The sequence below is a fragment of the Polistes dominula genome, unplaced genomic scaffold, assembly GCF_049000335.1.
Source record: "Polistes dominula isolate Pdom_NZ unplaced genomic scaffold, Pdom_raw_medaka contig_83, whole genome shotgun sequence".
Taxonomy (NCBI): Eukaryota; Metazoa; Arthropoda; class Insecta; order Hymenoptera; family Vespidae; genus Polistes; species Polistes dominula.
The window spans coordinates 142032-157787 of record NW_028301032.1 but is presented as its reverse complement, the minus strand read 5'-3'; the positions used below and the strand labels follow the sequence as shown (position 1 = coordinate 157787).

Here is a 15756-nt window from a genome sequence, read left to right as displayed (position 1 = left end):
TCCAGTGCTGTCAGATCGTGGGTAAATCTTACCCTCTCCCTGTGCCACTGGGATTGCACACAATGACAGTTTTCCATGTCCGTGTGTTTGGGATGTCGAAAGAAGTCGAGTGTAACCGAAGTTGGCGGGCACGCCGGAGTAGCACACTATGAAAGCGACTCGTGTCGTCCGAATACATGGACACAAGTCGCTTTCATAATGTGCCACTTCGTGGCCAACCGCCAACTTCGGTTACACTCGGCTTCTTTCGACATCCCAAACACACGACATGGATAACTTTCATTATGTGCAATCCCAGTGGCACAGGGAGAGGGTAAGATTTACCCACGATCTGACAGCACTGCTCCCATCTATGTCTTGGTCTACCTAGTGGTCTTTTTCCGTTCGATCCTCCCCATGCGCGCAATGTGACCTGCGCATCCTAATCGGCGCGAAACTCAAACATCAATGATGTCCGGTATGTTGTACAGTCGGTGTTCTAACGTTATGAAGTTTTCTCCATTTGGATTCAATACTATTATTTATTAAAAATGTATTTTATTTAAAATGTTCATTTAGTATATATTTATTGAGAAAGCTCCACTTTTCTCCTAGCTCCCCCTAATTTAGTAATAGGTGCGAAAGACCTATCATTTTAAAATAAAAGAGCAACAACTTTTCATCCTAGTTGCATCGACTCAGCCTTACATTGACAAGATTTGTGAATATATTACAAATATCATCCAGAAAAAAACGATAGTAAATTTTTTTAATGCTAGAGATCTTTTATAGTTTTTATGAAAAAGTTTTACTTGTGTGTGAGAAACGTGGGTAATCTAGCGGCCAGTCGTAAAACAAACTTATGTTTTTAACCTAGCCACTGGACAGGTATAGTATCGACATGATATGAGTCCACGCTTCGTAGTATCCAGTCATACACAAACATACACATATACAACGCTTAGTAGTTAAAAGTGGGGACTACGAAGCAATGCATAAAAAAGGAGACCGAGAAAAAGAAAAACTGTATAGCTATATTCTGTCTCATTCTTTCGCATTTTCGATTCTATATATTTGTCATGGTTTCATAGTCGCGTTTCATCGCCGCGTTACATTTTTTCAAATCACCCCAATTTTAAAGAAGTTTTAACTTCAAAAATAAAAGAAATTAGTTGTGCAATTTTTTGTAAGATGATCGTGTAGAAAATATTAAATAATACTTATAATGTAAAATATTCATACACGAATTATATGCAGGAAATAACATAAAAACAAGAAATGAGTTTTAAAACTGACTCTTCTTAATTATTATCTACAAATAAAAAATTTTATTGTCTTTGTTTTAATTTCTTTCTTAAGTGTGAGTAAGACAATGGGTGGTAGCATTTACACCTTGGTTCCTTAGCCGTTCTGATATTATATTTATTTAATACGATTTGTAACTTTTATTGAAAACCGTATAGATTCTTCGAACGTAATTAAAATAAATAAAATCATTGTTATAAGAGACTAAGGAAAGTAAAAATACTTCTTATTCATATATAAAATCAGACAATTTATAAGCCTATTTTCTTATGGGGTACGACTTTATCAACTTTAGTCTATATGTTTTGACAGAAAATAAAAAACATAACGTTTCTTGACGTTATCGAGCTAGTCATACTTCTCTGAGAGGGGGACCAGGAAATTTATGTCAATAAACTATATTTACTGTATTAATCGTTATCTTTTGTGCCGTCTTTATTATAATATTTGTTACTATTTACAATAAAATAAATTATTTCCACTTACAAAGATAGGCGAATAATGTGCAACTCTGAAGGACAAGTTGAGTTCACAAATTTGATAAGACAGTCTTATAACGTATAAAGAGTACACTGAAATTTATGTTGTTCGTAGAATATCAATAAAGAAAGAATATTTCTCAGTAGACTGTCATAAAGTGTGGAGAATTAACGATTTATTCGCTGATCGTCTTACAACAAGAAGAGTCAGCTCCTGGAAAGTTTCGTAGATAATATACTAAATAGATATCGATTAATATTGAATAAATCTTGAATAATTCTGATGTTTAAATACAGTTTACATAATTTTGCTACTTGTAATAATAGAATTGTCCTTCATTAAAATATATCAGCAGTCGAGATTCGAATAAACTCACGTAAGTCACATTTAATTATTTTTTATTTCTTGCCTGAGGATATATTACTTTGCTTTCATTGATGTCGCAATAAATAAATTCTCAAGTCATTTAATCCTACCTTTCTTTTAATCGTCTCAAGCATTAGTCGAGCTAGCTAAGAATAAACAGAGTAAATCAGAATAAATTGTTTAGTTTTATAATCTAACTAGAGCACCCAAAAATACATTTATTAAATGCGTAATACATTAATAAAGTGATTCATTTATTGTCCTGTTTAAATTTGCAAATTTTTGAAAAATGGTAAGTGTGTCCTACTGTGGTTTCCTTGTTAGATTCAAATTGTTTGCCGCTACAAAAATAATTATATTTTTTACGCCAACTGTATTATTTCAGGTAACCCGTTGAAACCTATGAAATAAAATAGTTTCTAAGATAGTTTGAAGATTCAGAATTCTAATTAGAAAAGGGTGTTATTGAATCTCGTCACATTACTATTTGTCTTCAGTGAGGAAGAAAAAGTTGTGATTCTCAAAAATTAGAAATGAATAGGGACAGAAATAGAGGATCGTACATTTCACCGTATGGATCAAAATTGTGGGAGTACTTCGCCATCTTCTCTTGTAAGTTTTCTCAAAAATTACTTTAATTGAAATTTTAGAAGAAAAAATGTGAACTCATGGTAATTCGAAAACATTTTTAGGCACACTTTTAATATTATCTCTTGGCGTAGTGATAGGATGGAATTCACCAATGGTCGTGTTGTTATTATTACCGGACTCGTCAATGCAAGATATTAAATTGGATATTTCAACTTTAGCGGTTTCCTTATCAGTCGGTCAAATGCTAGCACCAACGATAAATGTATTAGTAACTGACAAAATTGGAAGAAAATATACGATTTTATTATGCGGTCTTCCACTTGTCACAAGTTGGAGTATAATCCTAATGACAACAAACGTATTTGTAAGTTTTGCATTTTGATTTGTAATGAAGTAAAGATAGTTTACAATATTTTTGGTCATATGTTCATACTTATATCAGTCACTAAAGCTTTATTACCATTCCGATTGCAGGTCTACATTGCAAGGAAAGCTCTATAGTATTTTTTTAGACTTTTATGAAACTTTATCAATTTATATGAGTTTCATTAGGGCTACAAACCCTACATACGGGATTATTATCAAAAATTCCCTAGGTACAACCGCGTTTTCGATAAAAATTAGGGTTAAAGTTTCATTAGTATTTTTATATTATATTTTTATATTTCTATACCATTTCTTGTCAGATATCAAGAAAAGGTTGAGCGTAACGTGCAACGACATAGATACCTAACCGATAGAATAATCCCCGTGTTATCGTGTTCCTGCTTACGTACTAAGGCAATTCGTCTTGAAGTACCAATTTCCTCCAACGTGGTAAATAACCCGAGCATTCTTCATGTTATTCAATTTTTAGTATAATTAAACAATTTTAACAAACTGGTAGCGTAATTCCCAAGAAATGCAATATTGTGAGAACTGTTGTGAACAATCAACATGTAGAAAGTTTTAATGTATTAGATGCATTTTTTCCGGATCCTTATACGAGTTGCAGAAAATAGTCGAACTAATACTTGTTAAATCCTTAAAACATTAAAATTTTACATATATTACATAAGTTTGCTAAAAACTGTATTAAGCTGATGTTTTACAGTGTATTCAGCTTTGTTAGGGAGGATACAGCCCATTAGTAATCAGTAAGTAAATTTTTGGAAAGGTCTTGTTGACAAATGAAGCTTCGTTCACGAGTTTTAGACAAGTAAATTTACGTAACATGCATAAATAGATTAGTTTTTTTTTTATCACAAAACTTTATTTATGCGAGTACTATTTATTGTGGGCAAAAAAAAATTTTGTGTCTCTTTAAAAACTTTGAAATTTTGTAAATTGTAATTTTTGACGCTTCCGACTCAAAAGGTTGCCGACCCCTCTCCTACAACGTTTATCAAATAATCTATAAAATAATAAATAACTTTAAAATTTCGTAAAAAAATAACTTTGAGCAAAAAATTCATTTAATTCTTATATTTCCTTTTCTCAATAGTATCCCTTTTTTTATATAGTTTTTTATACAACTGTAAGTAAAAAAGATTTTTAGGTAATCTCTTGTTGCTAAAACTCTTTGTATATTTGAAATGTCCACACATTGAAAATTTGTCGGTGAAAGACCTATCTCGTAGCAATCAAGCTTAGTGATTACACTCTCTGTAGGCTTATCCTTGCACAATATTTCTAAGATACACAATGTTTATTAATAAACCTTATTAATAAATCTTTACATTTTTCAATTTTAGTCTTCCACTGTAAAATATATGGTCTAGCGAAATTATATGTAAAGATTTACATAATTCGTCCGCTGTATATATTTGTTTTTACATTCACAATTTTTTAATTTATCTAACAGAATCGGATAAAATAAATAACAATAGCTAAATTTTGCACGATTTGAAACTAAAAAATAAACATTGTATGCGACAAAGTGTATGATATTTCTTTTTTTTCTTAATGGTTGCAGATGTGGTACCTGGCAAGATTTTTGTCTGGAATCTCTCTAGGATTAGGCTTCCTCGTTGCTCCAATATACTTAGCCGAAATATCATCGGTAAAAACTCGAGGTGTTAACGGAACCATGATAAGTATCATGTGTAATCTTGGTATCTTGATGTCTTTTATAATAGTGCCGTATGATTCGATAAAATACACATCTTCTGGTTTCCTTTTTCTGTCAATCTGTTTTGTTCTTCTTTTTTCGTTTGTACCAAAATCGCCATATTATCTGGTGATGAAAGGAAGAACGGAGGAGGCTAAGGAGACGTTAAAAAAATTACGAGGTGAAATAGATGTGTCTGATGAATTGACAATGATAAACGAATTCCTAAAGAAAGAGAAAATTAAAAAAATTAGATTTTGGCGCTCGCTAAAGGACATATTTACGATCAGAAGACATCGACGAGCCTTCTTTATTATTTTTCTTTTAACCTTCAATAATTTTTTTAGTAGCTACTTTCCGTTACTTACCTATGGACAATTGATCTTCAAAGAAATATTAGGTACAATTTCAGATTACACAATAAATATAGTTGCAGGCATTACATTGCTATTATCTTCTATTCTAACTGGTCTTTTTGTTGATAGGCTAGGTCGTAAACTAATAATTCTCATATCAGGTATCATCACTGGCCTTTGTGATTTAACAATTAGTTCTTATTTTTATGCAAAGGATTTTTTTAACATTGACGTATCTTCTTATTATTTTATACCAATAATAGCATCCCTTTCATCAATTTTCTTCTGTAACTTAGGCTTCTGCAGTATCTTGACAATCATGATGTCTGAGGTCTTCGCTGTTGAAATCAAAGTACTTAGTTCATGTATTCTTAGTATCATGGGTGGTATACTTGCAACGATTAATGGAAAGCTTTATATACTTTTAACAATATCTTTGAATTATGGTCATGGTCTTCCTTTTCTTGGATATTGTCTTCTTGTTTGGCTAAGTATGGCTTTATTGTATTATTTGTCACCGGAAACCAAAGGTAAGACTTTTATAGAAATTCAAAGAGAACTTCAAGATTAGAAGTGAAATCATTTTCTTGTTTATTTTGTTATGTCAATTCTTTAACTTATGATTGTACTATTAATATGATAATAAATTTCCAAAACATGTATATAGGATCCTGTTATACCAAATGTTGTTGGAAAAGAAAAATAGCGGTTGACAAACTTTTTTTATCCCGATGTCCTTACTAAATCCATGGTTTATCAAGGCGATATATGTCCTTATCCGATAAGTTTACTTTGTAATAAAGTAAATAATTTATTTCTTTAAATAATTCACCAAAAATATATAAATTATTTTAACGAAAAAAATAGCAATGGTAATTTGAGATGAGATTCGATGATTTATCATGTAGAATGAGTTCATATATGCCAAAAGTTTATAAAATAAGATGAATCATTTTTAAGAAGAAATTGATTAAAATACGATGATTGCTTAAATTATTTCTTTCGTAACTCGTGAGAAACAAGTAAAATTCCAACGAGTTATTCGCGATCAATAATATAAGAGTAAGAAGAACTAACGACTGTTGTTTTCAATAAAGTTATAACGTCCTTAGCTTTTTGTTCTTTTTTTGAAGTGAAAACTTCCTTAGAATAGGTGTGATTTGAAAAAAATAAAACATGGTGATATAGGAGGGATGAAACAGACGCTGTAGTAGTAGGAAACGGACGTTGTAGTGGGGAAAAAGAGAAAAAGAGACAAACATATAGAATTTAGCCTTTGAGAGAATAAGACAGAATATAGCTATACAGTTTTTCTATTCTTTATGCTCTGCTCCGTCTTTATCGCTCCTGGTTACATATGAGTGTGTTTCGGTGCGACCGCATACTACGAAGCGTAGACACATATTATTTCGATACTACAACTGTTTGTAAGTAGGAACGATAGAAGGGGAAGAAGAATAAACAGAGATAAGCACGTAGGTATGCGACAAAAGACTAAGGAACAAACGAACCGACGGTCGAAATAAAGAAAGAAGGTGCGTGGTCTGTTTTTTTTACCAAACGCGTCATTACTTTTCTATTTAAAAATGTTTATATTCTATTAAGAAATTAATATTAAATTCTTTATTTCGCAAATATTATAATTAATTATTATAAAATACATAGAAAATAATAATTGTATTGTTTGAAATATTCTACAAAAAAAAAATGATTACGAGATACATCAGAGAAAAAGAATTAGAGAACACTGTAGAATACATTAGAAGCAGCTTACAAATTCCATTCAAAAGCAAATAAATTACTGTCACATTTTTATTTTGCTTCTTCAGAAAATATATTTAATTCATAAGGACAAAATATGCCTATTAAATTTGATTTTTATATGTTTTAATAAAAAATATACAAAGATTTGTATTGACCCAGGAATACATAAAAAATTTTTTATTAATTATATTATTTGCGTTATAAAGAGATTTACGCTAATTTTTTATACAAATAAAAACATTTTTAACAGGCTGAACGCCCAGCGTGAATCGGTGGAGCTTACCACGGAGCTGAAATTTGAGACTCGTAGTGTACACAGTTCGATAAGCTGAGAGAGCGATACGATTCAATGCATTTTTCAGATTTTTCATTGTTCAGATCTTTATTTAGACGAGAGTGTTTAGAAAGATAAGTTTGTGGTCCAAAGAATAAGGACGAGATATGTTATAAATAATAAGGGTCTCAAAGTGTTGCAGGCTATAGAGTTGAAAAAACATTTCTAGAGAATATCTTTATTAAATCTTTCATTGCATTTTACCAGAACCTTCGTTCAGTCTCGCAGTATTTTCCATATGATTTTCGTAACGTCTTTATTCCATTTATCCTAAAATGTTTGTTATATAGCGCAAGAATGTAGATGAAAACGGGAAATAGAAAATCATAGTAACAAACAAAATTTTATACCTGAGTTTCAAAAAAAGGATTATTTATTTTTACCTAATTTCTGACGAATTAGGTTTCCTTTGATAAACATCCTACCATTTTGGTGATTATTTATAACTATCGCATTCAGCATTCCGTTTTTATTGTTTGAATTGTGAAAAGTGCACTTTTTATCAGTTATTCCACCTAGAGACCATACCGGTGACCTTTATTATATATAGTAATAATATTATAATAAATAAATCCTACAATTATCTTACTCTTAAAACTGTCGATTCGTCTCATTCTCTCGAAACTTAGATTTTTGAAGGTCTCACTTCTAACACGTGTGATCTGCACACATGATTTTTTTTTTAATAGTGTAAAATCGAAAAACTTATCATATTTTATTTTCTATCTTTGTGGTAAAAGTTGTTGTGATAAAGAGATAAGTTTTTTATTTTTTGACATTCTATACCTTTTCTAAATGTGACGATCGAAAATGGCCAAATTATATAATTGAATGTAATTAGTGTATTTACATATTTAAGATCAATTGTCAGTCTAATTAAATTCATAAGTTTAATTTATTTTTTGAATAAAATTAATATAGATTACTAATAAATTATTAGGAGATTTCATTGAGTGGAATACCCTATAAGTCATAGATTATTAAAGTGGCCTCAATTATTACCGATATTAATTGCTGTATTAAGCGTTTTTCAAAAAATTTTAAATTCTACAGAATAAAAATTTGTTAAAAGTAAATATAATTACTTTATATATTTTTTTTTATAATAATATATTATTTTTATATAAATTAGAATTGAATTTTTCAGTAATGTAAAAACAAACATCTTAATAGTTTATTATGCAACTAGTGAGTAAGTTGTTGATTACGCACGAGAGCGAAGTTGGAGCATTCGCTCGAGTAGGCAATCGACAACTGCGCACTAGTTGCATATACTATTTTTTATTACGTATGCTGGGACATATTTGGTACATAATTGGGGTCCAGGGTCGAATCTCCGGCGAGGTCCAGGGGCAGAGCACCTGCGGGGCTCCACAAAACGCTACAAAAAAGTTATAAAATTTTAAGTAAATTTATTTTTTTAACAATCAAACACTAATACAACACTTTAATACAACACATTAATAAAACACATCAATACAACACATTAATACAAATTGCGAACAATCAAGTACTAATTAAACAGCATTTTTTAATTAGTTTTACTACTGTTTAAATTAATTTTTATATTCGAACAATTTGAGAACGAGATATTTAAATTTTGGAAATTTGTTGATGATTGCTCACGAGAGCGAATTTAAGCTCAGGAGCGAAGCGAACGATAGCGTATTCAAACAGAAAATAAAATAAATGAAGAACTAAATATTAATCTTATCGTCTAAAATAGCGTTTTTAAACCAGAAATAAAATACAGAAAAACTACATATTAATTTTATCGCCTACAATATTGACACTTTGATTGTGTTCTTTTTATCGTCAATTTTCGTGCAGTAAGTAAAAATTGGGTGCGACATGTAAACTTTCCGCACTCAAATTGACATTTATTTTACTCAAAAGGCGTGTTGTTTTTTCACAGTGCAGTATCCGTACGTTTTATGGACAACATTCGTTTTATAGTTAACACACAAGTATTATAGGAACAAGAGATCTTCTCCTGCTTGCACAAGAAATGATAAGCTTAAAGTTACTTTTTTTTCTAGTTAAATTATCAGTATACAAATACGTATGTTAAAGCACAGTTTCCCACTAGATCAATTTATTTAAATAAAGACATTAGTTTACTTTGAAAAATAAATTGTTCTAATTTTACAATAATTTTGTTTTGTAGGCTTTTGTTTATGTTTCAACGTCTTACTCGCACTGTATATACAATAAAATCGAAGAACAATAATATAAGTTACCTATGAAGACAGAAGACATAATTAGATTCATAGAGATTTTGACTGAAGATCAATTAGATTTAATTACCCCAGAGTAATAAAACATTAAACCTATTGCATTCTTTTAGAGATAAGTTGATAAGCATATTCTTTTGTTTTACAGGTTACTGGGTTAGTGGCCCAACACTTACGCATTTTCGAAGGCAATCTATGAAGATTCTGTACGGCAATACTTTAATGGAATTCCAACTTGTATTGTTCGGCCATCTATTGTTGTTTCCACGGAAAAGGAACCAAATGCTAATTGGATAAATAATTTGTATGGATTAACAGGTGTTGCTGCTGGTACTTCGAAAGGCGTTTTACGAACACTGTATTGTAATGAAAACTTAATTTGCGACCTAATTCCTGCCGATTATGTTGTCAAAAAGATTATTACTGCAGCATGGGACGTTGCACAAAAACGGTAATTTGTTTCTTCTTTTTTAAACTACCACTAGAATCAACTTTTTGTTTACCTTTTAAAATAAAGTTTACAGTGAATAAGAATGAACTTTTATCGCAGATTCATATCACGGAGTGTTAATCTTTCAACCAGAGATAAATACTTACCCATTGCCGATAAGATTCCAGTTTAAAATGCTGTTTCCTCCGTTCAAAGACCAGTTACTTGGGGTATTATGGAAAATTATGTAAAAAATACCCGACTTAAAATCCTGTCGAAAAAAGTGTTCTGGTATTACACCTTATGGTTTTACAAGAACTTTTATTTCCATATTTTTTTGAAAACTTTTTTGCACTGGATATCAGAAATTATAGCGGACTATCGATATTTTTATTACCAAGTGATTTATTATCAATTGATAAAATGGAACTTAATTAAATTAATGGTATCTTTTTTTCAAATTTATTAATATTTACAGAACCATAGAAAAATTTAAACATTTAATTATTTTCTTTTCGAATATTGAATGAGAATATTTAAACGATAATGTTTTAAAGTTATGGGACAAGTTATCTACGGTCGATAAAAGTAATTCCTTCTTTAATGTTGCTTATGTTGTTTGGGAGTGTTTTTGTATTACTTACATCAGGGGGAATTCGAGTATTTTCAGGTAAAGACCCGATGGATACAATTAAAGAATCAAGATCTTTTTATAAAGGGTAAATGTCTTATTATTTTGTTTTTATAACAAATATTATTTTTATTCTATTTAAAATTAATTATCCTTCTTATTGTTTATCGTTTTCAGGTTGAAAATAGCTCATTAAACGTTGAAGTGGTTCATCAATGGTTTTTTTTTTTTAGGATATATATTCTTTATTATATTCTCTTTTTACTTACATATTTTATTTCTGACAATCTGTGAAAAACGATAATAAAACGATCTTTTCATAATTATCATTAGATAAAATGAGGTTATTAATTATTTACAAAATAAGTATTTTGATTTAAAAATATTGACTCTTCATTTTTTAACGAGAGGATGTCTACATGTTAAAACTTTAAACAATTATATAGAAGTTGGAATCTGTTTTTCTTAGTTCACTGAAACATAAACGAAGCCCTAAAGAACAAAATTATTATAAAATTAAGACAAATGATTATTCAAATTAAACTAATGTCTGTATTTAAATAAATTGATCTATTTGGGAACTGTACTTGAACATACGCATTTGTATACGGATGATTTAATTAGAAAAAAGTACCTTTAAGCTTATCATTTCTTGTGCAAGCAGGAGAAGATTCCTTGTTCCTCTGATATTTGTGGTAACTATAAAACGAATGTTGTCTATAAAACGTAAGGATACTGCACTGTGAAAAATTAAATCGGTATCTTTAATGCGTTCGCGGTTTCTCTCTGACAATCCTATATTCAATTGACTCGTGTCTCCTTCTATCAGAATAATCTTCTATTTGACATCTTTTTGCTCTCTCTTTAATCTATCAAAAATCTAAAGATTTAAATATAGACTGTAATATCGGTGACATCTTTTATTCGCATAATAATTAGTAGTAAGGATGTAACTTTACTCACAACACCTTTGAAATATTTTTTGAATCGAATTTGCAGATCCTTCTGTTTCCTTGCCCTCATCAGCAAATAAATCGTTGTTATTTCTGGACAACATCTGCAAACTGCATCTATCCATGAAATTTGTAGTAAAAGTTCTTAGCGGAAAATTAATTTTTATAAAATAAAACATTATTGTATAAGTTTACATATAGAAGTAAAGGAAGAAATAGAAAAAGAAAGTGATAAAGAATAATGACATTTATTTTTAAAAACAGTTGCTATTAGATAGATAGTGTCTGCTGAATTTAATATTTTTTCTAGTATTATTTTTGCTAAGAGAATAATTTATTTTTTTTTATGACAAAACGTCTATGCTATTTTTCCTATCTAGTAATCTTACATTCCTGAGGTACAAAAGTTAAAAAATTTATAGACTTTAGGTTCAAGAAATATTTTTTCTTATTTATTTCTAACCATATAAATCTCAAAGTGAATAAAACTTCTAATTAGAACTATCTGATTGTACATACTATCAAAATTTATTTAAAATTTATGGTTTAGAGCTTATAACCAATGTACTAATTTAATCGATAACGAAAACATATAAGAAGAATTTTTATCTTTAAAGTTTTTCCGTTATAAGCCTTTCTATAAATCTTAAACCTTCTGTTATAAAAATTTGTTTTTCAGAAAAAATGTAGAATTCTCACCTGACTGATAATAATAATTCGGCTCTTCTACCATTGAAACCAGTTCCTCTTGATACGTTTGGTCGCTTAAAGATGCCATTTTTTTTTGTGTATTCTTTTATAATATATAAAAATATTACATACAAATAAAGTAAGAAATTTCAAATCTTAAAGATAAGTAAATATTTATAATTGATTGAAATATATGGTTTTTATACTAATTATAGTTACAAGATTTTTGTTTTCAGATTGCTGGAAAATTCAATTCTAATTTATATAAAAATTAGATTATGATAAATAGATTAGATAAAATAGATTAGATAGATTAGATAAAAAAACATTATTATAAAAAAAATATATAAAGTAATTATATTTACTTTTAACAAATTTTTATTCTGTAGAATTTAAAATTTTTTGAAATTACGCTTAATATAGCAATTAATATTAGCAACAGTTGAAGCCATTTTAATAATCTATGACTTATAGGGTATTCCACTCAATGAAATCTCCTAATAATTTATTAGTAATCTATATTAATTTTATTCAAAAAATAAATTAAACTTATGAATTTAATTAGACTGACAATTGATCTTAAATATGTAAATACACTAATTACACTCAATTATATAATTTGGCCATTTTCGATCGTCACATTTAGAAAAGGTATAGAATGTCAAAAAATAAAAAACTTATCTCTTTCACACAACAACTTTTACCACAAAGATAGAAAATAAAATATGATAAGTTTTTCGATTTTACACTATTAAAAAAAAAACTTTTGACTAAGTATGTTTGTGAGTTATTAAAAAAGATTATAATAAACTAACATATGTATCAAATACGTTCTCTCGATAACTAAGTACTACGAACTAAATAACTTAATTGTACTGTGGTTTTAGAACGACTCCCGAAAATCAGTTATCATGTCCGTGAATCTATGTATATATATATAGCTTAAATCTCTCTTCCATGTATAGAATTCATACTTGTATTATACATAAATTAAAATAGGGAACGACATTGTAATCGTGAGCGTGTTCCTTCAGAATACCATAATTTATTTAATTTATTTAGGTTCAAAAGCTTATAGCAATTATTTATAGATTAATAAAGTATTCCCTTGTCACGCCTTTTCTATTAATTCAGTGAGAATTTTTCTGTAAAGACAAGTTGTATTGTTAACGCAAAAATTTGTGTACATTGATTTACTTATCTCTCCCTCACACTATTAATTCCTACGTTAAAACTATTGCACATCTATCCTCCTCTCATTTTATTATAATTTATAATTTCTTTCCTATTATTTTTTTTAAACACTAACTTATTTCTCCGTTGTTTTGGGTAGTTTCTTGTGCGCAGCCTCTAAACAACGACAAATTCGACGAACGACGACTAAGAAATGCTATCCAAATAAAACTAGAGAATAAGAGTAAGCAATTTGTTAAATATGGAAAGAATTGCGCTAAAGATGTTGAATATTGTTGTCAAAAATTGGAACCTTTTTTCACAATCAGAGAAAAAAAAGATCTTCACTCTTTTGCCAACCGTATTTAATGTCTTGATCTAATCAAATTATTCTAGTCAAATCTTATACGATAACTTCATTTGAATAATTTATATATGACTTTATTTGATAATTGATTTATCGCAAAAATGTCTTTATTATTTGACTGTCCATTAATCTATTCTCTATTTGTTTTCCTGCGTGTAATATTCTGTATTTGACTTTGCTAGTTTATTACACTATTTTATTATGTATCATATAGACCTATTTTCGATAACTTAAACTCTTTTTATTGTAATAAAAATTATTAATCATAATATCACATTATTTTTCTATTATATTATTTTCTCTTATATTACTTTTGTTTGACCAAAAACTCAGAAAAGAGTAAAATTGTATTATATTGTTTCATAATAAAATCGTACATTATAAAATCAGTGATCATTTTCTCTTGCACAAGTTAGGTAATTTGCCTTTTCCAGTCTCTGTTATTTATATTTATAAAAATTTCGCAATTATTTTATATTAGGTCACTCAACAAAACCCGTCTATGTTTGTTACATTCTTCTTCTGCTAGTCGAGTCTACATAGATTGGGTAGTTTTATTAATATATTCTGTTAAGGCTAAACCTAACTGGCGCCCAAAAATAGAAATTCTAATTTTATTAATAAATTTTATTATTGTTTAGACCTAGAGCTATGGCAGACACTCTACCCAGCTGCGGCTAGATTAAGGATAAAATCTCTGCATATTAACTAATTTCATTTATTCTAAACGAACTCCAATCTTTTGTTATGTAAGGACGCCTAATCTTCTGAATTCATTAGATTTTCTATAAACTTGTTAATATTGTAACTTTTCCAAATTCTTCCATGTATTTTAACCCATTTGCATCATAAGCGTATATATATATATATATGTTACGTTCAATTTTCTGGTCACTATCACCAAAGCATATATATACGCAACTACGTTCGGCACTGAATCAGAATATTTAAGTTAGGAAATAACACACCCTCTAACGGTATAAGATCATGGACAAAAGCAACGATACTTATAACTGTTACACTGCTTGGATGCAATGATGGTTTGTTATTTTGCTTTTTTTTGTTATCTCTTTTTTTTTAATACAATTTTACACCTAAGAACATAATAAAAATTTTTTAGTGATTTGGGAATTTTTTTTATATTTCCATATGATGCAAATAGGTTAAAAATGCTTCATCAGCGACCAAACCTAATTACGTATTCCTCGAATATACTTGGGCAAACAATACTATCAACTAAATCTTTATTAGCATATTCGAGCTACTTATTATTACTGCTTCTTATTAACCTTATTAAATAAGTTCAATATGGTAATTCAAATGCTATTACATATGTACAATTGTAATAAATCTTTTATTTTAAAAATATGTTTTTCCACAGGTTATTTACATAAGCAATGACGTCCACTCATGTTTATGTAGGTACAAAAATTTCCTATAGAATCTACAGTGTAATCGTTTCCGGAAAAAATGTTGATGACGATTAAGATTAATTAATATTTATTATATGTCCAAGTTCCGAGCAATGACATCTATCTTTTGAAGATCTATTAAATATCTAAAACTGACGTAAAATCCTACACGTTATATATGCTTATATCATGAAATACTCTTCTCAAATAAATATAATTTAAGTCAGTAGTATTACTCGCGTAAGAGCTTTAAACAAATATAAAATTAGAATGTATAAACGATAATGTAGTAGTAGAAACTGGAACATTTGGAAGACTTCTAAAGATAGACAATATCAATGTCCGCCAAACATATTCCTGCGACCATAATTGCTTCAAAGATCTTGATTTAACCGCATTTTTAGTATCTGGCTACTCTGTCAGACGTACTTTCGTACGTTCTTTTCTATATGGTACACTACTATATGTGTTGTTGAATAATGTTACACGTAATTTTACAAGTAATCTTGTTGTAAATTACCTAAATAATAAATAATAGTTAAAAAAAAATATATAAATAGTTATATAAAAAAATTATCTCGTGAATAATAATTCATGTTTAC

General features: G+C 28.9%; 1 protein-coding gene across 1 annotated transcript; it reads left to right on the top strand.

The window, feature by feature from the left end:
* Positions 1-2538: 2538 nt before the first annotated feature.
* LOC149031873 (facilitated trehalose transporter Tret1-like) lies at positions 2539-5817 on the top strand. The gene is made up of 3 exons (XM_089174421.1): positions 2539-2742; positions 2823-3085; positions 4676-5817. The coding sequence occupies exons 1-3, from the start codon at positions 2664-2666 to the stop codon at positions 5735-5737; spliced, it is 1404 nt and encodes a 467-aa protein (XP_089030547.1). The 5' UTR covers positions 2539-2663; the 3' UTR covers positions 5738-5817.
* Positions 5818-15756: the final 9939 nt, after the last annotated feature.

Excerpts from the sequence above, each read along its gene's own strand:
- LOC149031873 (XM_089174421.1), top strand. The coding sequence starts at position 2,664 with ATGAATAGGGACAGAAATAGAGGATCGTACATTTCACCGTATGGATCA. Across the intron at positions 2,743-2,822 it reads GTACTTCGCCATCTTCTCTT|GCACACTTTTAATATTATCT; the intron begins GTAAGTTTTCTC and ends AAACATTTTTAG. Across the intron at positions 3,086-4,675 it reads TAATGACAACAAACGTATTT|ATGTGGTACCTGGCAAGATT; the intron begins GTAAGTTTTGCA and ends TAATGGTTGCAG.